Consider the following 26,303-nt stretch of genomic DNA (forward strand, 5'->3'; position numbering starts at 1 on the left):
CTCACTTCATACACTATAATTACAAAACTGATTTGTTATAACTTTGCACATTTATTAAATCAAAAACTGAAATATTTCCGTTGCATTATTACTGGGACCCTTGCAATTTAGCTCAGGAGCATTACAATTTCCCTGGATCATCTTTGAGATGTTTCTACACATCAAGTGGAGTTAACCTGTGGCAAATTCAATTGAAGGGGTGTGAATACTTTCACAAGGCAAATCCAGAAGAACTGTGGCGATCTTCCTGCAAAGCTACATACAGTTGAGAAAAAATGCTGTAAAGTCGGGATGCTTTTTAAAAAAAAAAGTCTTAAATAGATTTTATTTATCAATTAACTTCCATTAACTAAATCAAATCAATATTTGGTGTGACCACCCTTTGCGTTTCGAACAACTTGCACAGCTTTGAAGGTCGGTTTCTTCAAGCATCTTGGAGAAGTTGCCGCAGTTCTTCTGGATGTCTCTTTTTTTTCTGTTTCTTCATGTAATCACAGACAGACTCAATGATGGTGAGATCAGATCTCCGTGTGGAGCAGACCGGCTGTTGTCAGACTCCTTGTGCATACAAAAACCTCACTGGATTATTAAAATGAATGGCAAAAGGAATGTTTGGACATGTAAACTATTTCCTACTGACACCACTGCAAAAGATATGAATAACTGGCATTTCTTTTGGTGAAAATACTAACGTGCCTAAGACTTTTGCACAGTATACAGTCAAAAATATAAACAATTTGCCTTTGGCATTTACTTTTTTCCACATGGTGTGAGAGATTGATGGAGAACAGTACAATACTAAATAGTTTAGTATTTCCAGGAGGCACGAGTGTGCTGTTGTAGACCATCTGGTTTCTGTAGATTGGGGCGGGCCTTGTTTCCAAGCTCAGGCAAGAGATGACATCATGTGAGTCAGCAGGGTTAGTCCTGAATTGCTCGCTGATATTTTCCCATCAAACTGAATTTAATATGTTGTATATGCAAGTGACATAAAGCATGTACACCTTAAAAAGGTGGTGCGTGAGAAAAATTTGCTTCATTTGAATTATCTAAATGAACAGACACACAATATGAGGATACTGCATATGAAGTTTTCAGAAGACAACTCTCTGCAGAGTCTCTGCCCTTTATTGGCCTGGTGCAACAGGTAAAATGTGTCGATTCAGTGTGTGTGTTTGTGATGTATAAACTACTGTCACATTTTGCTAACAAAGCAGAATCGTTACCTGTCAGACAGGTAAGCTGGAGCGTTTCTCAGGTCAAAACGGGTTATTTTTCTTTTCAGGCATGCCACACCTCCTGAGAAATGTCCCATGAAGTGTGATAAGGATTTTTTTTTTGTTTTTTTTTTTTGGTAAAAGCAAATTAAACGCAAAAAAAAAGCTATTTAAACAATGAAAAACAGACTGATAATAAATGTATTTGTATATGCCTCTCTCTCTAAATGTCGTCATGTTGGTGAAAATGATGAAATATTGCTCTCTACTACTGAGGTGTCAGTTTCGGTTCCCATGACTGCCAACAGTGGGTCATTAGTAGATTTCACCTCATTTCTTGTTGAAGCCTGCTCATCTGTGATCTTTCACGTACACAATAACACTTAAATTATGACTGTTTCTTTAAATAATTACAAAAAAAAACGTTTTTTACTGGTCTGCTGTGCCCAGGCCAGCCAAGATCCCAGATCTCCCCAACCCCGATCCAAGCAAAGAAAGAACACATTTGACGACTTTAAAACAGAGCCACACCTGTTAGTCTAACAGACACTTTTATTTGCAGCCCTAACAAACAAATATCAGTCTGCTGGTCAACAATTGCTGTATTTGGATAAGCTCATACAGAGGGCTAAACGTGAACAAACAGAACAGCTTCATGGAAACAGAAGTCATATTTCATTACACTCAGTTGGTTAAATATAGACAACTCTGCCATCTGTCAATGTTATGTAGAGTACAGCTCTAAAAATCTCCCCTCTCTGCTGAGCTTCTCCAATCAGTCATCTTTCTTCTTTTTTTTTACTCTATAAACAAAGCGTATTTTATATAAGTTATTTTCTAGAGGTTTAGCCAACATGTATACATTTTCCATAAAAACGCCTATCGAGAGATTTGTCATTGCGCAATTAATTTAAAAAAAAATTCCCACGAACAGAATGATTCTCTATTTCAGATGCATGTTTTTAACAGTGTAACGTGCAGGTAGCGGCCACGCCTTCTTTCTACTTTTCAGCCAATCACCGTGTCCGAATCAAAGCAACTGCGTGGGGATTAGCTGGCTCGTCTCCTCCTCCAGGTATTGAGATCGCACCTTTGCTCGCTCACAATAACAGTCACCTTGAGACTTGACAGAATTAAATCATTGTACCGCTTGGTCCTGAATGTTTGGCTGTTCACCTTTGTGCGGAACAGACGGAGGATGCTGTAATGTGAGTCGGATGCGAGAAGTTGTTTGACCTGTAGTCCGAGTTTTCTTTCAGCCGTTCCCTGCGACTCACCTGCCGCATCTTCACCGACCTGAAAGTCCAGTTTCACTGTGGAAGCCCCGCACTGCACATGGCTCAGGAGGAGAAGTAAGTCGCCAATGTAAACACTAATGCTATCTATAAGAAAATGCTAACTTAAATTATATAGCAATAAGTTTTTAGACTTGGGAATTTCATGACGTGTTGGATTTTCATATGTGACGTCACGTTATCGTGGCAGGTTGTTTTGTTTGATAAAATGCTAAGGAAATTTGTCAACGCTTGCTTTGATCAAGTGATTATTTTATTACATTATCTAAAGGTAACCTAAAAGGAAAAAGGAAGAGGCCCACGTATAGAACCCTGAGGAACTCCCACTATATTTTATTATTATTATTATTATTATTATTATTATTATTAATATTGTTATATCTGATAACAGATCCAAATGTTCTGTAAAGCTGCTCTGAAACAATATGTATTGTGAAACGTGCTATACAAATAAATGTGAACTGAATTATTATTATTATTATTAATATGTTTAATTAATTATATAAAAACATATTTTTATATACGGATTTAGATGATTACCAGTGTAAGGGGTTCCAAACTATATACACTGCAACAAGAAAGAACAAGTGTGACAGATTGATGGTTTTTATTTTCCTTTTCCTCTTCTGTTTGTGTTTGTTTGCTGTAGAACAACTATAACGGTGGGCCTGGGCAGGTGTCTTATTAGCTAACATCCTTGTACAGCCCCTCCCATGCAACCCTTCCTCACTGTAGTATCAATATCCAGCAGGATATAGTCCATTGTCCCACAGAGAAAAAAAGCAGTTGTGTGGAAAATGTAAAAGGATAGTTCTGGGAATTTTAGTTGTATGCTCCCGCCCTTTGTAAAATTAACGAACCCTAAGGTATAGAGAGAGGTGGTATTATTGGGATCAATCCTGTTGTCTATGCTTCAGATTGTTTCATATATGTATATATTCAATCTTGTGTGTGTGTATATATATATATATATATATATATATATATATATCTCATCATACTCGTACCTAGACCCTTTTATGTGCCCTCTTTTTAAAATGGCGTGCCTGTATTTTACAGTAAGCGTCTGGTGGTGGTGGTCCCTAATGAGATGACCATTCCATCACGCCGTGCCTTCACGAGTGAAGATGAGGCATGGAAATCTTACTTGGAGAATCCACTGACAGCTGCCACCAAGGCCATGATGAGCATTAATGGAGATGAGGATAGTGTGGCCGCCCTGGGAATCCTTTATGATTACTATAAGGTCAGAGGTCATCTGTAACACACTACAGTTAAGAAGGAAATGAATGTGCCGGTTAGGGGTGTAAATATTTGAAGACATTGTGTCAGGAAGTTATTATACCCATCTCTTTTCCCTTTAGGTTCCTAAAGAGAAGAGGCTCTTACCAGTACCCAGACTTCCAGAAGATCATGAAAAGAGGTCAGTCAATCACACAATTTGTTAAAGCTAGCTTTGATCAAGTGGTTATTTTATCAACTTAACCTAAAGGTAACCTAAAAGGAAAAAGGAAGAGGCCCACGAATAGAACCCTGATGAACTCCCGTTTATAAAAATCAATGTGAATTGAATTATTACTATTAACATAACAATTTGAGTGAAAGATTGATTCTTGTTATCCAGCATGAGTTGGGCTTTTATAGCAGCATGAAAATAATTGACATGCATTTTGTTTTTAGAATCTTAAATATTTCTTTATTTTAGGCCTTAAATTGAATTTTTTATTTTTTTTAAAGTCCATGTTCCGACTGGAATCATTTGAACTAACCCCTTTCATTTCTGACCTCTTTCTTCCAGTCGGATCGGTCAAGATGGTTTTGAGTCCACAGAGAATCGTATTCATGTCCTGAAGTCACTTCCAGTCAACCTGTCCTTGAATACGGACATGCACAGTGCAGAAAGTAAACAAGACATGTTCGATACCATGCCGGTTGAGGAGGGTGTTGTGGCCACTGTGAAGGCTGAGGTTTATGCTCAGTCATTCTCCAACCATCACCAGCAGCAGGGGCTTCAGTATCAGCGCATGCACTACCATTCCTTACAGGACTCAGCGAGCGCCAGCCACGACGGATACGCGAAGGATGAACAGTGTAGTACACCAGATAGTAGCACCTATGAGGACTCCTACCCTGAAGAGACTATGGTGAGCTTTCTGCCAGTTAATGACAATCACTGGTAATGGTAGCTACAGGCCATTGCACATCTCAGCGATAATATGTAATGCAGTTTAGAACAATTTGTTTCTTCGGTACGTTCACACGTCTGTCATATACTGTTTTTCAGAAGTACAGAGCGCCCACCACAGTAGGGGCTGAACATTTCGTCCAGGCACATCCAGGGGTGTAAGTACAGCAACCCTTAATCTTTATTTACACTACCATTCAAAAATGTTTTCTTATGCTCACCAAGGATGCATTTATTGAATTAAACTACAGTAAGAACAGTAATAATGTGAAATAGTAATGCAATTTAAAATAACTGTTTCTATTTTAATATACTTTAAAATGTAATGTATTCCTGTGATGCAAAGCTGGATTTTTGGCAGCATTACTCTAGTCTTTAGTGTCACATGATCCATTAGATTTGGTGATCAAGAAACATTTCTTATTATTGTCAATGTTGAAAATAGCTGTGCTGCTTAATAGTATTTTGACACTTTATTCAGGATTTTTTTGATGATTAGAAAGTTCAAAAGAACATTTATTTGCAATAAAATGTTGCAACAACATAACATTGTAACAATGTAAAAGTCTATACTGTCACTTTTGATCAATTTAATGCAAATTTGATCACTTTTTTTGCTGTCACATCTAACATAAATTTTGTTGATACACACATATATTAACACACATATATTATGTAAACATAAACTTTTATGTTAGATGCGATTAATCACGATTAATTGATTTGACAGCACTAAAAAACAATTATTGAATCCATTTAATTTCTAAACTCAAATTATTTCTAGTTTTTTTAATTCTCTGTAAAAGTACATTTGAATCACAGTAATATGGATCTCTGTATTAGAGCTTGCAAATTCTGAGCCATGTCTCCGTATTTTATTAATTTAACAAATTAATAGCAGTGGCCCTAAAATTCAAATTCAGGAACTGTTGCTCTGTATACTTTCTTTTATTATAGATTTTTCTAGTAAAACTGCTTTGAAAAGAGGGATGCATCAATTAGACAACACTGATGAGTATTGATGAATTATTATATATTAAATATTTATATGTTGAAGCCAATATATTAGCTAATATTAGATATATTATCTACATGAGGCTGATTACAAAAAAGTGCCCGACTATAATGAAACAACTGCTGAAATCTTTCTTTTCCCACAATTATTTAACAAACATAAGCCTAATATGTACAAAAAGATGCAAGTGTGTCATTGAAAATGGAAGGTTCGATGATCATTTGTATATGATTTATTGCCATTACACTAATCAGACCCATACCTATAAGGGATAATATTAAAAAAGTCACATTAGCATCTCTTTTCTTAATGAAGAATGTGAACCATATAGCATATGAACTTGTGGCAAAATCTATGTTGAATGCAGTCTTGCTTTTATTTTATTCTATTCACTCAAAAGTCTTCCTATCCACTCCTATAGAGACATGTTCCAGTACCATATAGAAGCGAGTCGTTCGGCCCGTGAGAAGGCAGGCGAGGGACCCATGATCTACCTGAACAAAGGCCAGTTCTACGGTATCACTCTCAGTGAGACCGGGGCCAACAAGGGCCTTCGTCACCCCATCAGTAAAGTGCGGGTGAGTCCTGCTGTTACCATGACAAGCACTCTTAACCCTGCAGCATATTTGATATGAAGGACCAGAAACATTGAAATGCAACTCTTGTCCCTCTCAGAGTGTAGTGATGGTGGTGTTTGGACAGGAGAAGTGTCGAGATGAGCAGTTAAAACACTGGAACTACTGGCACAGCCGTCAGCACACGGCCAAACAGAGAGTCCTTGACATAGGTGAGATTCTGCTTGATGTAGATCTTTTACTTGTGTTTTAAAGTGCCCTTTATGCTATTTTAATGGTTCCTAATTTTGTTTTGGAGGACAATATGTTTACATTAGGGGTGTTGAATCCTGTTCCTGGAAGGCCACTGTCCTGCAAAGTTCAGCTCCAACCCCAATTAAACACACCTGAACCAGCTAATGAGGGTTTCATTAGGCATACTAGAAACTTCCAGATAGGAGTGTTGAGGGTAAGCTGGAGCTAAACTCTGCAGGAAAGTGGCCCTTTAGGACTGAGTTTGGACACCCCTGGTTTACATGCATCCAAGTTTTTTTTTAAAACACACATTTTCACATAATATACATTGTAGCATCAGCTCTTTGCTCACAGTGTCTAAAACGGTTCGTTAAAGGATTCCGTCTCTCTAAACTCCTCCTTTCTGAGAGCCTACTCTGCTCTGATTGTTCAGATGGCCCAGTCTTGTGATTGGTTTTACCGTATTAATTCCAGCCCTCGTCCAAAGTGGATTTGTTTGCATCATTTTGGCATGTCAACAACACTAACCAAAGTCTTCCAGTCCCAGCTACAACTACAGTGTTTGAGGCTCAAAGTAGATGCTGATCGAGTGCAGCCAATGAAGATCATAGGCTGGCATTATGCAAATTAGCTACAGCACAATCCAATGTAGGTTGATGCAGGAAGTAAGACTGGAATTACTGACGACTAGTTTCGTTCAGTTCAGTTCAGTTCAGGCAGTTCAGTTTATTTTGGGAGACAATAACTTCATTTGTCGTGCACTTTGATCATTGAAACTTTGCAGACCTTTTACATTCATAAACATATATATAGCACACTACATGAATGAAAAAAGCATAATTTGAACATGCACGTTTTTGGCAAATTTCACGGGCAAAAATATCCATTGTCAATAGTGCAATGTGTGAAGCACTTCTCACACAGAAGTCACTTTCAAACCCAGAATCACGATGAATCTGCGAGACCAACTTGAACCCAGTGCGAAATCTTTCTCCGTCATGCACTGCAAAAAATGATTTTCTGCCTCAGTATTTTTGTCCTGTACAAATATCTTAACATTCTTCAATCAAGATACAATTACTTGAGAAAAAAATGACTGAAGATAATAGTCTTGGGTAAGAAAAATAGTTATTTTCCCTTTAAATTGAGTTTATTTTTCTTACTCCATTAGCAGATATTTTTTCTTTTTTTTAACATAGTCACAAAATTTTGAACAATTTGGAAAACAAGACTTAATATCTTAAAGGGATAGTAGACAGTTGACTGTAGCCATTCAACAGTAGAAAGAAACTCATACAGGTTTGGAACAACATGAGGGTGAGTAAATTATGACAGAATTTATATTTTTTGGGTGAACTGGCCCTTTAAGTAATTTTGCTTCTCAACTTGATTTAAGGATGTTCAGATATTTGTACTGAAAGAAGACAGAAATACTGAGGAAGAAAATATTATTTTGCAGTGTGCAAAATTCCCAATAGTGTCGATTCCTATTAAAATGACTGGATTTCACATGCAGTAATTGGCAGAACAATGGTAAATATAACCGTTCCTTAAGAATGACACCCACCCAGTGTTTCGGGGTGTGTCTTTGTGTGTGACTCTACATGTACATCATTATAGGCTATTCTTTTTTCTCTTTTATTCTCTGTGTCTGTATCACTGGGATACCAGATAACTGGAGTCCCCTCCTTTTTGTTCATCTTTTTTTCTTCCCAGCTCTTCATTCACTTTATTTAAGGTGTATCCTAAAAAAGGGTCTGCAACTTTAGCACAATGCTTAGGGCAAAGTATTCCATCATAACTCCCAGTTGGGAAGCATAAGGACAATGGGGGGTCAGGTTAAAGGAAGTTTCTTTTTTTTGTTTTGTTTTTTGACACCTGGGGGGGCACTGTGATGGTCTTCTCCGTGGCAGCTGGCAACCTGACGTGGTTTGGGCATGATTTTGGAAGAAAGAAACCCGATCCGCTGATCCTGATGTTGTCCTGATTTGAATAACAGTATCCAGGGATTTTTCATAGTGCCTGAGGCTGAAGATCAGGATTTGAATAGGAGCGTTAACCGTTTAGGAGGGGGGAGTCGAATCCTCAGACAAACGGGAGCTTGGGAAAGGGTCCTGCTCTTTTGTAAACGGAATGCTTGAGTAACATCTGCCATACATTTAAGCGGAGTTATATTTACACAGCAGGCAGGTACTATGTCATAGTCGTGAAGCTTGTAATATAACGCCCGCGTCTGTGGTCAAAATTCATCTCGCTGTGTTTTTTTTTTTTTTTTTTTTTTTTCATTAAATGACTCTGAATTTAACCTGAAGAGCTCAAATTTGTTTGCAGCTTTGCATATTATATTAATATTTTACTCTGGGCAAAGCATGAAAATGCTTTTTTATCCATGAAAATGCTTTTTTATCCACGAAAATGCCACATTTATCTTGTCTTCATGAAAATACACTGGGGTGCAAAAGTCCTTGTGAAAAATTAGCATTTTGCAATTAATATTATCAGCATAACTATTCGAGTAACAAGTTGAACTTGATCATTGGCATGAATTTGAGAATGTCTTTTGTATAGGATTTGGTGTTGTCCACCTTTCGTTTTAATACAAACAGCACTCAAGCTGGTAAAACCTGATGATCATGTTCTCCAGCATGGACTTTTGCACAAAGGAGTTCAAATGGTCACGACCTTGGTTAGAGACTTAATGTTGTAGAATAAAACTTGTTGTTAATATAAATAATGTAAAATAATATTCATTATTTCTTATTCATTTACCTCATGCAATTTCTTGTTTTTAAAAATTAAAATAAAATGGATACAATAAATTCAATATTTTTAAATTTTAATTATCTAAATATAACATAGATAAATCTTTTTTATACTATACTTATTTTAGTCATTTTAATGTATTTGTACAAATAAGATCTTGAATCCTAGATTTATCATGTAGCCTATGACATTTCAAAGATTTTTATAAAAGTTTTTATATTATTTATATCAATTTAATTAGATGCATTTATTAGGTTCAATTTGTTTTGTTCATTGAAATAAGATCTTGAATCCCCACTTTTCTTTGAATAAAAATATTTTGTATACCAATTTTATTAGATTTTTTATTTTATTTATCTAAATAAGATATTTTATCCCATATTTAGTTCATTTATCTATACAGCAGCTCTGGAGAAAACGGTGATGTCATCGTCCAGCTCAGTTCAGTTCTCATATAATGGTGTCTGTCAATGCAGGCAGATCAATAATATTGCTGAATATTAAGTGTCCCCCATCTATAGTGTTGAACCCCACTGTACACTGTTAAGGTCTTAAAGAAATTATATTAAAAAAAGATTACAAATATTAAAATGATAAAAAATATATATAACTAATATCATCTTTTCACTACTCATCTTTCACCCCTCAGCTGACTATAAAGAGAGCTTTAACACCATCGGCAACATTGAGGAAATCGCATACAATGCTGTGTCCTTTACCTGGGATGTCAATGAAGAGGCAAAGGTGAGTGTGCAGTTTTGATTCTCAGTTTTTACCTGGATGTTAAGTTTGCTGTGTGTGGGTCAAGCCTTCTCCTCCTCATCCCTGCAGCGTCATATTCACTGTCAGGAGGCTTTTTCCTTCTTAGTTCCAGTGCTTAACAAGCTTACTTTAAGTGCACTCTGAAGGGTGGAGGTCCACCCAGTGCTCATGGTCAATATTTGTCTTTTAAAATTGAGCTTTTGAAGTAGCCGTATAATGTAATTGTAATAGCCAGTGGAAGAAGCCCTGATCTTTGAATTGATAAATTTGCATGCTTTAAATTTTAAGAACCAACTGATGGTGATCTGAAGGATGTTAAGATTTCAGTGATATTTGCTCACATGCTCCCACACGCACATTCACACAGAAAAACAGAGCCCACACTGGAGAGTTTTATCCGTGTAAGCGTTTGCTAACGGATTCCTGTCAGAAGTGATCACGTGGCCCTGAGAAAGCAAGTGGTTCTCATAACATTGAACAACAAGCTCCTCTATGAAACAACAGCTACAGGCACAGACATGAAAGAACGGGGGACCGTCAGTGGGAAACTATTTTCACCTCGGGCTGAAAGATTCGCTAGCTTTCATCTTTCAACAGTCGTTTTTCCAGTGTCTCTTGATGTATTGCCATAAAACAGGTTACAGTTGGGAGTATTTCAAATCAATTTTGTTTTGCTTACTATTTGAATAAACCACTGACAGACACACAATGAACGAGGGGTTATGCGGTTTTATTTTGAATCGCAATTTAGAGATTTTATTTGAGGATTTAACGTTCGATGGAAAAGATTGATCATTCCATAATAAAGGTCACAACTGATAGAAGGTTTTCTCTGCATAGAAGCTAGATTTTTTTAGATTAATGATAGAATAGTGCTAAAAATATTTACGTTTTTCTAAAGTCTGGGAAGCAATCCCAAAATAGCTTTTTAGTCAGGATGAGTCTATTAATCACAGTCTGTAAGTGTGAAGCTGAGGTGTGTCATTTCATCACCTCTAACATGTTTCCCAGAACCTGTCTGCCATTGGCCTAACCGATAGTGCCGCCCCCTAAAATGATGCCATTGCTTGAACTAATTTCGCTAGTCCTGGACCGTTGCAGCACGTCTTTACAGCTTTTATAAGTACGAAAGACGCTGTGTTAAGTAAAAAATGCATTTTTTTGCATCGCAATCCATTGCACTGCTTTTTAAAAGTTTTTTTGTTTTTTTGTAAATATGTGCAACGTGGGCATATTGACTAGCACTTCAAAAGAAGTTTTAAAAACATGCAGTGAAACACAAAAATGGGGAAAACGCAAAGTCTCGGGAAAGACGGGAACCTAACACTCACAGATGTCCATCAAGCATATTTACATTAAAAAATAATGTAAAAGAAGCACTATGGAATGGCAGCTTACAATGCTGTTTTCTAGTTTCGAAACGCAAAAACAGGTTCCATATGAACGGCCTCTTATTCCACTTTTCAAGTTTTTAAAAGGAAAAACGCAAACACTCCCCTTAGAGTTGAGCAGCTTGGTGTGGAAAAACTCTCCTCTCATAAGATAATAAGACATGATTGCCTGACCATACTTGACATTTTCCAAGCTCAGATATTTGCATGTTTTGTCAAGCTGATTTTTGCATGTATCTCATCTTCTTCTTTTTTTTCCAGGTTTTCGTTACGGTGAACTGTCTGAGCACGGATTTCTCCTCACAGAAGGGAGTCAAGGGTCTTCCGCTTATGATCCAGATTGACACCTACAGTTATAATAACAGGAGTAACAGACCCATCCACAGAGCCTACTCGCAGATAAAGGTCTTCTGTGACAAGGTTGGTGCTGCGTCAGTGGGACTGCTGTCGGTCATGTGTGTTCGTCACAGACCTCAATCCTTTTATTTGCACAAGTTATACAAAAGTACCTACAGTTACAGTGGCAATTTCCTGTGTTTGCCATTGCCATTTCCTGTAGTGGCTGTAATTACTTGACTAACATGTAGTGTGCAGTGGAGTATTATTAAGTGATTTCATTCCTATTTGTAAATTTTTTCACTCTCTATCTACTGTCTTTTCCTAAAGTGGTGGCAGTCGCTACGCCAAAAGTTATGGGCTTTTGAGTGTATAATCAGGAATCAAAACTTATTATAACAAGATTGTAAACATTATTTACACAGTTAACATGTACTACATTCTCACTATTTGTGTTTCACTGCATGTTTTTAAAACTTCTTTTGAAGTGCTAGTCAATATGCCCACGTTAGGTTTCTTGAATTAATGTACTTTTCATGGACATGTTCATCTTGGTTAATTTTATTTTATTTATAAAGATAGTTTTTGTACATTGTAACTTCATGGTAGTTTTTTGTGATATTACATCACTTCATTTTAATCTTAAAATAATTAGTATGAGTAGAAATTGACATAACCCAAGATTTTAAAATGCTTTAAATTCACGTTAACTATTCTGTAATGTTATTGTATACGCAGTCTTGATATATTCCCAACCAATCCTAAACTAACTCCTGTGCACGTAATATTAAATAGTGGTGTCTTCATTTGTGAAATTTCAGGGTATTATTCTAATAACTATATTTGTGTATAAAAAATTAAACAAACTAATATAAAAATTAAACAAAAACCCTTACGTTATGCAGAGTTGCATCCTTTCTACCAGTCAAAGATGATTCTAAAAGGAAATGTGCAGAGAGTTTACTGTTATGCTGTACATTCACACGCATCTGACTGACAGATAAACCACACGCTCATGTTGTGGTTATTTTACTTATTATTACAGTTTAAAAGCAACACAATTTAAAGAGGGCAAACTTTATCATATATTCACTAATCTGTTAACATTAATTTTAGACACTTCGTCTATTGCTTGGTCCGTGCAATAAATGCATGTCCTTGAATGAGTGGGGTTTCTAGCATATGTACTTCAACTGCTCAGGTCATGTCAATGGTTATGACCCCTTTCAGGATATGAGCATAGCTCACTTACATAATCGATACTTTGGAGATACTGATTCAACACACTATTATTAACCTCCACTGAGTGGCAAAGTGCGTTTAACCCTTTATCGCAATGATGGTGGTTTGAAAAAGTAGCAGGTAAAAAGCCAGCTCGCCCCTGTTGCTCTGATGGCCCTCAACAACAGTATGATCACACAAACTCATCTCTTCTGTACAGGGAGCTGAGCGAAAAATCCGGGATGAGGAGAAAAAGCAGCTCCGGAAGAAGGTCAAAGGTCAGGCTGCCGGCCAGGGCCATGATGGTGAGAGTTCCGTCAGCCAACCAAACATTCATTTATACAATGTGGTGCCATTATCCTTAGATGCTGTATATATGAGTCACACATTTTGCTCGGATAATGGATAAAATGCACTTCAGTCATATCAACTCTCGGGATAGTTCATAAAGCATTTTATTAATGTAAATGCAATGTATGTAGGTTTGGTCTTGGCCGACTAGATGAATGCTACTGTTGTTAGAGAGGGAGACCCGCGTAACAGATTTAGGCAGGTGGTGCTGGGGAGGTGGAGGGATAGAATAATAATTAGCATATGGCGCACAGAGTTAGTGTATTCGTTTGGATGCGTCATGTTTATAAAGTTCCCTAGTGGATATGTGAAACTGATCGGCTGTGGAAGTTACATTGAAATAACCATTCAAAATTCAAGAAATATTCATTCATATTGAACTAATCCATGGCTGAACTATTCATATAGTCGTCACATATTAGGTGAAAACCTGCAGTGCAAACTTAGACATTTTGTGATGAATAAGAATATGATAATGACCTTTTTTGTCCATGGTGTCTCATGAATATCTATGTTTCAACTTGCTGATTTTGACTTGAGTCACTGGTTTTCATTCACCCTGTTAGGTAAGAGAGGAAGTTTTGCCACTTTATCTCAAAAGAGGCCAGATATTTCACTTTTCAAAACTTTGACGAACCTGGAGTCCCAGCCTGTCCTCTTCATCCCCGACGTCCATTTGAACAACCTCCAGAGAGCCGGTCAGGTGAGGAGGAGTGATCAATGCAGTTCTTAAAGAAACACTAAAGTTATTTCTGTACTGAATTGTTGGGAATTGATGTGGAATACTTGGTGATCATAGTGACTTCTTATAGGATATTTTGAAAGCACTGGAAGCATTATTATGTAGAGCATGTGCCGTATTAAGTCTCTGTAATGTTTTGTCTTTGTTTATAGGTGTTCAGTTTTGGTGTTGAAGAAATGGAGAGTGATGGGTCAGTGTGATTACTGTGAATGTCCTCGTTTATTCTAATTGTATTGGTATTTATGGATGCAAGATATGGCTTATACATACTGGTTATCTGTTGTGGAGGATATTTATTTTCCCATTTTTAACTGTACATGATTCATCTTCCTGTTTTTAGATTTACCTTTGCTGTCATCTAACTCTCACTTAAATGTATTTTTAAAAACACTAATAGCAATGTAAAACGTAATCTTTAGCAACTCTCTGAATGTGTCTTTTTTTCAATCTGTACATAATAATGCTGTGATGCCTAAGTTTGCTTAATCGCTGATTTTAGTCGAACTGTTTTATTTTTCATTTATTTAGGCCAAATCATTTCGAATTATTAGCCAGTTATTAGTTTTTGACGATAACATGAAAATAATAATCACCTTTTAATCTAATTTTATGATGCTTCAATATTTGTGTTATTAAGCTCAGCAAACATCAGACCAGTAGAATCAATCCAGTGCGTTTCAAATTTATCTTCATTTATTTCTTGCAGTAATAATTGTGACATTGAAAGGATTCATCACAGAAGTATAAGAATTATAGATTCATCTGTTTCTCATGCAGGCTGGCCATGAAAAGATCGTTCGCTCATCGGTCAGAGGATGATGTTTCTCCGCCCGCCAAATACACCAGAGAGGACAAGAGAGGTATGAATCACTGCATGGGAGATTTACATGTCAAGGCAACAGAATATGTCCCATTCTTCTATATTAATGCTTTTGGATCTTCATTTATATACATACCTGCACATTATGTTTCTGCAGTCCTACTGTACGTAAGGAGAGAAACCGATGAGGTTTTTGATGCACTGATGTTGCGGTCTCCAACACTGAAAAGTTTACTTGAGGCAGTAAGTACAGTGTCACATGGGATATACACGTTGTTTCTTAAAGGGATAGTTCACCAAAAAAAATGAAAATGCCGTCATCATTTACTCAGCCTCATGTCGTTCCAACCTTGTAGGACTTTTCATCTTCAGAACACAAATGAACACACTGTGTAACACACGTAAAAGAAGCTCATTGGTTCTTGCAGAAGCTCTTACAGAAGCTTTACCACAACTGATGTGTGCGTTGATGTTTATATGTGAATAAAAGCCTAAATTCAATCCGTTTATCATATAAAGTGACGTGTCTCTTTAGGAAATTTTGGACTAAACTGCTCAATTCATATGGGATTAGTTTTACGATCTCTTTATGAACTTTTTGAAGCTTCAAAGTGTTTGTTGCGTAGACTGTCAGTGGAGGAAGAGAAAGCTCTCAGATTTCATCCAAAAGATCTTCATTTGTCTTCACGAAACTCCAACAGGTTTGGAACGACATGAGGGGGATTAGCGACAGAATTTTCATTTTTTGCCCTTTAAGAGGAAGAAGTAATTAGGTATTACACTGCATTTGGAAACGGGTCAGATTACTTTTCCATTGAATACAACAGAGTTGGAAATAAGCTGCCGTTCATGGAGGTTTTTTTGTTTAATATAAGCTGCTGATTTTAAGTTCTTTTTCCCCACCCAAGATATCAGGCAAATATTCTCTTCCTGTGGAGAAGATGACTAAAATCTATAAGAAAAGCAAGAAAGGGTGAGTAAACATTTACCTGTACAAAATCCCTTTTCTCAACATTTATCAGTGCTAAAAAGCAAAAATATATCTTTTTGTTTTGAATTGTTTTAATGTTCACTCTCATTCAACCACTAGTATCCTGGTCAACATGGACGACAACATCATTCAGCACTACTGCAACGAGGACACGTTTATCCTGGCCATTGACAACCAGGTCGACTGTTTCCGGGTCACTCTCACTGAAATTTAAGTCTTAGTGCCGCAATAACGTGGTTCTACTGGGAGACGATGACTGGGACCCTGAAGCTGCAGCACACTATTCATTCTGTGCATCAGCACTCCTATTTGGTTCTTATGACATCTGTATTAGAAGATGAAAACGCCTTCGGAAGTCATTGACTTGGGAATGCACTTCAGTGGACCTGCTGGTACAGATTAAATTGTTTAAATAAACATTATGATGGACAGTCTGAACAGCGCATAAAAATGCTCTTCCAAAGCACTATAATATGCCAGTCAAGTTTATGCCTTTTTTTCCTCTTTGTGCTGTCTCCCCCTTGTGGCCAACAATGTGCAGCCGTAAAAAAAAACAGACTTTAGCATGCGTTGACTTCCTTTATCAATACTTCAACGATATTTAAACATTAAAGAGATCTTTATCATTCAAGGAAGACATATGTGTTGAACATTATATCCACAACAATGCCATGAATACACTACTCTTCACCTTATGTGTTGCATTGAATGCATATAGTTTACTCATATTCCTCATTGTGTTATGTTGATTTTTTAAAAACATACCTTGTACATATTTTTTATGGTTGTATTTTATCTGTTGAATAAACAAGTCCAGAGTATCTTCACTGTTGCACATTCACATGTATTCATTTGGTAAACTGTTGCCTGAACAATTGAAATGTAGGGCCTTGAAAGTGGCTGTTGCGTAGCTGTCAACGGAGGGACAGAAAGATCTCGGATTTCATCAACAACAACAACAAAAATCTTCATTTGTGTTCGAGGATGAACTAAAGTCTTACGGTTTTGGAATGACATGAGGGTGAGTAATGACAGAATTTTCATTTTTGGGTGAACCCTTTAAAATTAAAAGTATTATTAAAGCTTAATCATGTTTTTTTTTTTGTTACAATGTTGCAATATTTTTATTTTTTTATTTGTAGGAAATTTGCATAAAATATGTACGTGTCCTTGCTTTTGCTAAATATTAGTTAATTGTTTGTTTTGGTATAGTCTGTGCTTGTTCAGGAAAAATAAGAGAACTGAATTTAGAACCACTAATCATATCGCATTTTAATATGCAAACTCACACTTTGTCTCTTATTTGTTTTCCAGGCTTTAGGTGTGTAATTATGCAGGAACAGGTGGCTCCATCCCAGTCTATGTATAAGGAGCTTCGGTCTTTAACCCTAGGGGGGATTTGCTTGCTTTGAGTCTGATAACTGCTGATTCCTGTTGCAGTGTTTTCCAATCGCAAACAATGTGAATATTAAAACCTTAAGTAGCCTATCTAACAAGTTCCCTAGCTGGTTTCTGGTATTTCCTGAGAAATGATGTAGGTCATATAGAGCTTGAAAAGTACTATGGTGAGGTGCAAAAAACAACCTAGAATAATTTCTGTGCTTTTAAAATGTGTTTAAAATTGTTTATATTAATTGATCATTTATTTGAGCCAATATGTAGATATTTTGTATATAATCTATCTAGCTAGCTATCATACTACACCTTTGTTGCAGCCTACCTTTGTAGGCTACTTGTATCTTCTTGCATTTGTGCAAATAACCTATAGGCTATGTCATATATATTATACGGGCCTATATATAAGCCTATCTGTAATATCCTTCATTTACATTGTGTCTAAACTAAACTGAAAAGTTCACTCTTATTTTGAACCTGCCCACGAGGAAGTTCTCCAATCAAAAGTGAAAGTAGTATTTCACCTATTGAATGCATCGGGTTTCGAGGTTAGCCTAGCAGAGTTCGTGTCTTTGAATAAAATGCGTTTTTGCTCACTTAATGTAAATATAGGCATATAATAAGCGACATCTAGCAAAATTATTAGTTATATCGTCAGGAGCTGCTCGGTGATGTTAACACTCCTCGTCTTCCTTTCGTTGGTTTATGGTGAGTTTTCGACATTTATTCGTAGGCCTATTCCTATATTTAGCCGAGCTGCTTCCATAGATTTGCAACTGTGGATTGTATATTAATTAATGAAATATAAACGTAATGTTTTAAGACGTTAAATAATCTATTAACGGATTTCGCTTTCGGTTTTATTTTCAATAGTCTGATTTTGGAAGATTTGGCTCCTCCTGCTGTTGAACTGAATATCCTAACTAATGTTTAAAGGATAGTTCACCTAAAAATGAAAAATAGCCCATGATTGATTTATATCACCTCAAGTCATCCTAGGTGTATATGAAATTCTTCTTTTAGACGAATACAATCAGAGTTATATAAAAAAAATGTCCTGGCTCTTCCAAGCTTTATAATGGCAGTGAATTGCTGTTTCTGTGTGGAAGTCCATAAAACTGAATCATGAAAAAAGTGCTTCTATCCATCATAAAAGTGCATCTATTCATGAAAAAAGTGCATCTATTCATGATAGAAGTGCATCTATCCATCATAAAAGTGCATCTTCATCATAAAAGTGCATCTATCCATCATAAAAGTGCATCTATTCATGATAAAAGTGCATCTATCCATCATAAAAGTGCATCTATCTATCATAAAAGTGCATCTATCCATCATAAAAGTGCTCCACACAGCTCCGGGGGGTTAATAAAGGCCTTCTGAAGTGAAGTGATGCGTTTGTAACATGTTAAATATCAATATTCTTCTTACACAAAGTAAAATTCTAGCTTCCGGCATACACAGTCTACTTACGCCTAATGCGCAACTAGTGCATACCTGTCAAGTATCCCGTTTTGGCCGGGAAAGTCCCGTATTTAACCCTTCTTTCCCGCCGTCCTCCCGTAATAGTCCTTTGTATTTAATAGTCCTCCCGTATTTTCCCGTAAATCTCCCGTATTTTAACCTGCGCTATTAAAAAATAATAATGGCCCGGGCGGATTAAAAAAACAAAAAAACATTCGCAATCTGAGCTCTGTCACTAGCCACGCGATAACTGCCACCTCCAGTAGCCTACTACAGGTACAGTTGTCGCGAGGTTAGTGTGTGAGGTCAGATGATGAGTGACAACGCGGGGGGGGAAAAGAAAAAAAAATCGGAGACGGATGATGGACGCTACGAAAGAGACGGAAGGCACTCCTGCCACAAAACCAAAACCCTCATGTAAATACCGCGATCAATGGAACAGCGAATTTACTTTTCTGAAGAGGAGAAGGGTATGGGACAGTCACGCGTTTTGCAACTGCGACTTTAGCATCTTAAAACCTGTTAACCGTTGCCAGTGATCCGACGCACTGAAGCGTTTTTTTGTTTGTTTAAATAGTTCAAAGTTACTATCAGATTTAATGTTATTACCTTGACAAACTATACATCATTAAAAATATATAACACTCAAGTTTCAGTATTTGACCACTATTGTATTCTCAGAAACTTTGAAGATGTTTCATATAAAAATAAATTTCTAATAACTTTACAAAACTTTGTAGCTATTAATAACTATTTTCATTATGACAATAATTAATTCTACATTTACAATAAACTGCCAGGTGTCAGCTTTCAAATGAGATCATACTTGTGATTTTAGTGCAAAGTGTTTATGAACTGTAGGCTATCTGTTTCAGTTTGGGTATGCCATTTCTGAGGATTTTTCAAAAGTGGGGTTGCAGCCTAACAGGTTAAAGAATGCAAAGTCTGCAACAAATTTGAACTATAACTCACTAAAAGAGTAAAGAAAAGTTATGTGACATGTAAAGAAAAACTGTAAAAGAAAAGCAATATGAAATTAAAAGAATGTGTGGAATGAAAATAAAATGTAAATGTAGAGACAAGCAATGTTAAATCAACAGAAAATATGCAAATAAGCCTTTAAAATAAATGCTCTTCATATATACCCTTTTGTGTTTTCATTTAAGCTATAACACTTGTCTGAAAATGTAAGGGATAACGTTACTGGAGCTTGGTTTGGGGTGGTGGGACTGCTCGCGGTGGGCGCCGGAAAATTTCCCTTATTTTCAAATCCAAAACTTGACAGGTATGAACTAGTGACGTCAGAAGTAGCGTAGTGCGTCATGGCGTAGCGTAAATATCAGCAGTACGTCGCATTACTCGCATAGCGCTTTACTCTAAATGGAATCTGTATGTTCGATTGGCCGGAAGTTAGTTATTTTACTTTATAAAGTTTTAAATATGAATATTTTTCTTATACGAACTCATCGCTTCGCCTCAGAAGGCCTTTAGTAGCCCGCAGCCGTGTGGAGCACTTTTATGATGGATAGATGCACTTTTATGATGGATAGATGCACTTTTATGATGGATAGATGCACTTTTATGATGGATAGATGCACTTTTATGATGGATAGATGCACTTTTATGATGGATAGATGCACTTTTATGATGGATAGATGCACTTTTATGATGGATAGATGCACTTTTATGATGGATAGATTTGATGGATAGATGCACTTTTATGATGGATAGATTTGATGGATAGATGCACTTTTATGATGGATAGATTTGATGGATAGATGCACTTTTATGATGGATAGATTTGATGGATAGATGCACTTTTATGATGGATAGATGCACTTTTATGATGGATAGATTTGATGGATAGATGCACTTTTATGATGGATAGATGCACTTTTATGATGGATAGATGCACTTTTATGATGGATAGATGCACTTTTATGATGGATAGATGCACTTTTATGATGGATAGATGCACTTTTATGGACTTCAAAACAGAAACAGCAATTCACTGCCTTTACAAAGCTTGGAAGAGCCCGGACATTTTTTACTATAACTCTGATTGTATTCGTCTGAAAGAAGAATTTTATGCTAAGATGACTTGAGGGTGAGTAAATCATGGGCTAATTTTCATTTTTGGGCGAACTACCCCTTTAATACCGCTACTGTGCTAACTAGGCCTACTTCTGTCGTCACAGGGCTGGAGGGAGCTGATGTGGTTCTGTCCTGCTCGCTGATCGAAGAGGGGGGAGGGATGGGAGGCATGATGGGCGGGTCGATGTTCAAGCGCACTCCCTCCACGCTGGTGTTCAGGGATCTGGTTGGGAATGAGAATCTGTCACCAGAGCTTGTGACCCCATATAACCCTCCCGAGACCCCTGATTCCGACGATCTGATCTTTGAGTTGATGTGTAAGTGCAGTGAACCTAAAGTCAGCAAGTGAATATGTCTAAGTTAAAACATGTAATATCTTTCTGTATTGTTGCTCACCCCCACAGTATCATCCATTCAGATTCCTAATGCAGACTTGCTTCTTCACGCTGATTGTAATGAACAGGAAGTGGTTTGTGAGATCAGCCGTTATGTTCCTCGTGGTGCTGATTTGGATTCCCTGCCTGCTCATTTCATTGGCTCAGTTCAGCTGGATGGAGGTGGGATCAGTCTCACGCTGGTCCTGCAGACTCTTCACAGTGAGACCACACAATCCCACACGCAACCACTTGTGCAGAGTACACTGAACCTGACTCTCAGCCAAGCAGGAACGTTGCTGACAGAGGGTAATGTTGGAATATGTTATTATTATTATTGGTCTATGTTCATATATACAAAGGCTGCATCCGAAAATGCATACTTCCCTACTATATAGTAGGCGGAAAACAGTATATGACAAAAGTATGTCCGAATTCACAGTACTCATCAAAGAATAGGCAAAAATAGAATGCACACTTTACTATCCCATGAGGCCATGGGAGAATTTGTGAATGGCAGTGAAGCGATGTAACTGACGCTGGTAGGTCACATGATAATGACAGCATGGCAAATGTAGTACGTCCCTATTACATTCATACTAAACACACTCATAGGCTACTATATAGAACATAAATGTTTAGCAGCCGTGAAGTAATTACTTATTCAAAATAAGTATTCAAGAGAGTATGCGATTTCGGATGCAATCACAGATTCGTATAGCTTTATGCTATATAGTCAAACATGTTGATGGGAAAAAAATATGAGATGGGAGGAAAAATTATACGTTTGCTCACAAAGTTTTGCGTTCCCCTGAGAAACTTCGCAATCAGTAGTAAAAAAACATTGCGCTCCCCTTATAAACGCAGGGTTTCCACGAGAAACTTTGCATTCGCTCGCATAATCATTGAAACATAATTTCCCCTCCCACCTCTTTTTTCATCATCACAAAGGTTTTGTGAGCAAACGCTAAAGTTTAATGGGCGAACACACATTTTCTTGGTGGAACATAAACGGTTTCTGATTTTTTTATAATGTAGGTTTAGTTTTAATGAATGCTTATGCATGTGTAATACAAATGAGAATGATAGCTGTTTCTAATTGGCCTAGATTGCCAAACCCTTTCTCTAACACACAAAACAAACGCTACACTCATAGTAAAAAAAACACAAATTTAAAATAAACTTTATATTCAATGATTTGTTTTTTATTTTTAATAGGTGAAACTTTCATGAAAACATTTGCAATTGGTTTGTGAAAGTTGTCATTACACATTTCAGCTTTACTCTCACTGCATTTACAGCATATTGTCGCCAGTGTGTGGTGTTTTGAGCACTTAGAGAAATAATAATAGGGGCGTTGCCAGAATATTGTTATGGAGTTGCTCTCTATATGATTTGCTTTAACTTATCTTACTTTTTGCATTGTTTGTAATTACATTTTTAACATGTCTCCTCCTCCTCCTCTCTCTCTCTCTCTCTCTCTCTCTCTCTCTCTCTCTCTTCTTAATATCTCTCCACCCAGTTGTGTTTGTGGTGTTCTCGCGTGTCCCATCTATTGTGGCTCCAATAGGGGCTGATGTACTGTTAGACTGTGGCTTCAGACAGAAGGACTCCGTCCCAGGGCAGGAAGTGGCACTTGAGTGGCGCTTACAGCATAGAGGAAATGGACGTAAAATTCTTGATATGAAAGCGAGGGAGGAGGAGACGGACATGGCACCAGAACGTAAGTGAGAAGTATTTATTTAATTAAAGAAAATGACATGTTTGTATGCTAAATTTCACAATACTATTGTACACTACAGTATTTGTGGACCGGGAAGGCACAAGCGCTGAAGCAGATCTTCTGGTGAGGGACGGGAATGCATCTCTGACTATGCAGAGGTTAAAGGTCAAAGATGAGGGCACATACATCTGCACTGTCGGCTCTGGGGAGTTTCAGACTCAACAGATCGTGCAGCTGCACATTACACGTGAGTCTTCAATGAAATCTCAATTCTAAGAGAGATATAAACTCTCAGTTGAGAGGAAAAAAAGGAGAAATCATTATTTCTCAGAATTACAAATAGGCCTTTATTTCGCAGTTCAGACTTTTATTCTGTAACTTGCTATTATGAATATATATATTTTCAATTCTAAGAATTCTTCTTGCGATTGCAAGTTTATATGTCTCTTGGAATTGTGAGATATAAAGTCACTATTGCAAGTTATAATGTTAGAATTGCAGGGGATAAACACAGAATTGTGGTGGGGAAATAATTATGAAATATAAAGCAATTACATTTAAAAAAAAATTATTCCATGGCGGAAACAAGCTTCCAAAACTATGGGTATGGACATAAACTGTTAAAGGGATAGTTCACCCAAAAAGGAAAATTATTAACATCCCAAATACACAATTAATTCACAATTGCATAATTTCTTCACTCAAATATATATTAAAATATGAGTTTTTTCATTTTTTGTTTAGATTATAAAAATAGGAAGCATTATGCTTAAAAAATGATAATGTAATTGCCTTGTTTAATATTGAAAGTCTAAAAGAGTAAAAATTTCAATTTATACATGAAATGGATATGAAAAGTAGCAAAAAATAATTGCATGATAGGCATGATAATAGTTTTAATAAACTTTTCTTTAAAAAGAAAAACTGAAATCTGTTTGTTTTTATAAAAATCCAAACATTGGATTTACAGTAAGTGCTCAAAGTTGACGAAACCCGTAAAATTGTACATTTTACTACATTTTATGTGAATGTACTGAGTTATGCCATATCACACTCCATCTTTGCCCAGAACCTCCTCATGTCACACTGTCTGAGGAGAAACTGATATTTCAGGATTCGACACCTCAGAAACTGATCTGTCACTGTCAGCGCTACTATCCTCTGGATGTGCAGGTCAGCTCACTTTCAGAACAGCCACAGTACAAACCCACATGCTGGTCTCCTGACGTGTTCAGTGTCCTGACGGCCCTGTGCTCCTGTAGGTGGAGTGGTTTTCCCAAGCACCCTCTGCAGAAGAGCCCGTCTCTTTGACGAAAGAATCCTCTCTCTCCAGCCATCGGCAGCACAGTGATGGGACATATTCCCTCTCCTCTTACATCACCCTTCGGCCCGACGAGCACCCACCGGGGACGGTTGTCACCTGTAGGGTCTCTCACGCCGCCCTAGAAACACCGAGTGATGTCAGTCTGACTACGGACAAAACTGAGCCAAGTAAGAGATTCATACTCTTTCTTTAATGTTTATCACAGAGCAAACTAGTCATGGAAAAACTGAGCAATTTTAAAGTGCCCCTATTATGCTTTTTCGAATATTACCTTTCATGTAGTGTGTTATATAGCTGTTTGTGAGTGTAAAAGGTTTGCAAAGTTTTAAAGAAATTAAGTTAGTGTTTCCTAAAAGAAAGGATTGATTCTGAACTGCTGACACACGACGCCAACAAATCCAGTCTTATTTCCTATTACATACAAGTAACAAATTTTCTTAACGCCGTTCCTGTGGTCTACATTGGCTGCCCGTAAACAACGTCTACTTTGATCCACTCTCAAATACTGTAGTTGTCGCTGAGACTGGAAGAGTTTGTTTCGCTGGTCGAGAAAACGCAGTTTTCTGCGCTGCAAATCCACTTTGCATGCACTTCAAAAGGGTGAGGATTTGGGCTGGAATTGATATGGTAAAACCGATGCCATCATTACGGTTCGTATCTATGCGTATCAAGTGCTGAGGAAGCCTCTGGAGCCGAAATTTAAATATGGTGATAGGCATTTTTTAAGCGGTCTACCAATCACAACAGACTGGGCCATCTGACCAATCAGAGCAGAGTAGGTTTGCAGAAAAGGAGGGGTTTAGAGAGACTGAATCTTCGAACTAACCGTTTCGTTTTCAGACTCTTTGAGAAATGAGGAGATGTGCAATGTATATTATGAGAAAATTAAAGTGTTGTTTTTTTTACTTGGATGCATGTAAACCTAATGTAGGAGAGTCCAAACTAAAAGTAGGAACCTTTAAAATAGTATAATAGGGACACTTTAATATGCACCATATGTTAGTGATTACCTCAAATCTAGTCATGTCTTAATTGAAATATTCATGAAATCTCTTGGATATAAAAGCTGTGGAACTTTTTGAATTTAACAGGAAAAGCCTTCTGGACAGTTATGTTGATGTTGGCGATTTCAGCTGTGTTTTTGTATCAAGCATTCAGAGGTGCAGGTGAGTTTCGTTTTTTTTTTTAAACACATTAACATGTAATTACTTATATATAATATTAACTAATATATACTACTGTTCAAAAGTTTGGCGTCAGTAAGATGTTTTTATTTATTTATTAAAATTATTAATTATTATTAACCCTGACTGTAACTAGTGAAAGTAAAGACTCTTTTACATTGTTGTTGCCAAAAAAAAACTATTTTAAATAAATGTTATTTTTAACTTTTTATTCATCAAAGAAGTAAAAAAAAACAATGTTTCCACCAAAATATTAAGCAGCACAACTATTTTCAACATTGGCAATAACAAGAAATGTTCCTTGAACATCAAATCATTATTAGACTGATTTCTGAAGGATCATGTGACTGAAGACTGGAGTAATGATGCTGACAATTCAGCTTTTGTCACAGAGGAATAAAATCAATTTTAAAATAGAATAAAGTTATTTTAAATTGTAATAATATTTCACAATATTATAATATTTTTACTGTATTTTTGAAACAAATCTTTTGAAAGGTACTGTATACCACAAAATAGTGAGGGGACTTAAATGTTAAATTTATTATTTTAATAATTTTTATTATTGTCTTTTAAGAGAACTGAGGAGCCGTCTTCTTGAAATCTTGGAAGGAGCCGTTTCAGTTTTTTACTTGATCCATCTGTCCCCAACTGTCTTCCAGTGGATTTATTTTCATTCAGTCATGGTACATTTGTTGAAATAGAAGTTAAATGTCAAAAAAAGGATTCCTGCGTAACTTATTCTATAAATGTAAAATGAACTCCATTTTTTATCTCCTGATCTACTGGAGGTTGTTTATTTGTTGTAAATGTTCCTTGTGTTTGATAAATAAAAACAGAAACTGAT

General features: G+C 36.8%; 2 protein-coding genes across 3 annotated transcripts; both read left to right on the forward strand.

Moving 5' to 3' along the window:
• The first annotated feature begins 974 nt into the window (after nucleotides 1–974).
• grhl2a (grainyhead-like transcription factor 2a) lies at nucleotides 975–16,725 on the forward strand. Its single transcript, XM_077208444.1, has 16 exons — nucleotides 975–2,569; nucleotides 3,572–3,758; nucleotides 3,877–3,935; nucleotides 4,311–4,656; nucleotides 4,797–4,855; nucleotides 6,134–6,290; nucleotides 6,388–6,499; nucleotides 9,934–10,028; nucleotides 11,699–11,857; nucleotides 13,215–13,299; nucleotides 13,912–14,048; nucleotides 14,240–14,277; nucleotides 14,865–14,947; nucleotides 15,065–15,150; nucleotides 15,816–15,880; nucleotides 15,998–16,725. The coding sequence occupies exons 1-16, from the start codon at nucleotides 2,553–2,555 to the stop codon at nucleotides 16,110–16,112; spliced, it is 1,800 nt and encodes a 599-aa protein (XP_077064559.1). The 5' UTR covers nucleotides 975–2,552; the 3' UTR covers nucleotides 16,113–16,725.
• A 1,061-nt stretch (nucleotides 16,726–17,786) lies between these two features.
• tapbpl (TAP binding protein like) lies at nucleotides 17,787–26,302 on the forward strand. Of its 2 annotated transcripts, XM_077208634.1 has the most exons (9): nucleotides 17,787–18,001; nucleotides 20,956–21,168; nucleotides 21,256–21,534; nucleotides 22,748–22,948; nucleotides 23,028–23,195; nucleotides 24,018–24,121; nucleotides 24,211–24,439; nucleotides 25,364–25,438; nucleotides 26,034–26,302. In XM_077208634.1, the coding sequence occupies exons 1-9, from the start codon at nucleotides 17,965–17,967 to the stop codon at nucleotides 26,039–26,041; spliced, it is 1,314 nt and encodes a 437-aa protein (XP_077064749.1). In that variant the 5' UTR covers nucleotides 17,787–17,964; the 3' UTR covers nucleotides 26,042–26,302. The 2 variants fall into 2 exon arrangements, with proteins under 2 accessions (XP_077064749.1, XP_077064758.1); XM_077208643.1 differs by lacking the exon at nucleotides 23,028–23,195 and having other exon boundaries at nucleotides 17,796–18,001.
• Nucleotide 26,303: the final 1 nt, after the last annotated feature.

Source organism: Siphateles boraxobius, unplaced genomic scaffold, assembly GCF_051911475.1.
Source record: "Siphateles boraxobius isolate OS27281-9 unplaced genomic scaffold, OSU_SipBor_1 12, whole genome shotgun sequence".
Taxonomy (NCBI): Eukaryota; Metazoa; Chordata; class Actinopteri; order Cypriniformes; family Leuciscidae; genus Siphateles; species Siphateles boraxobius.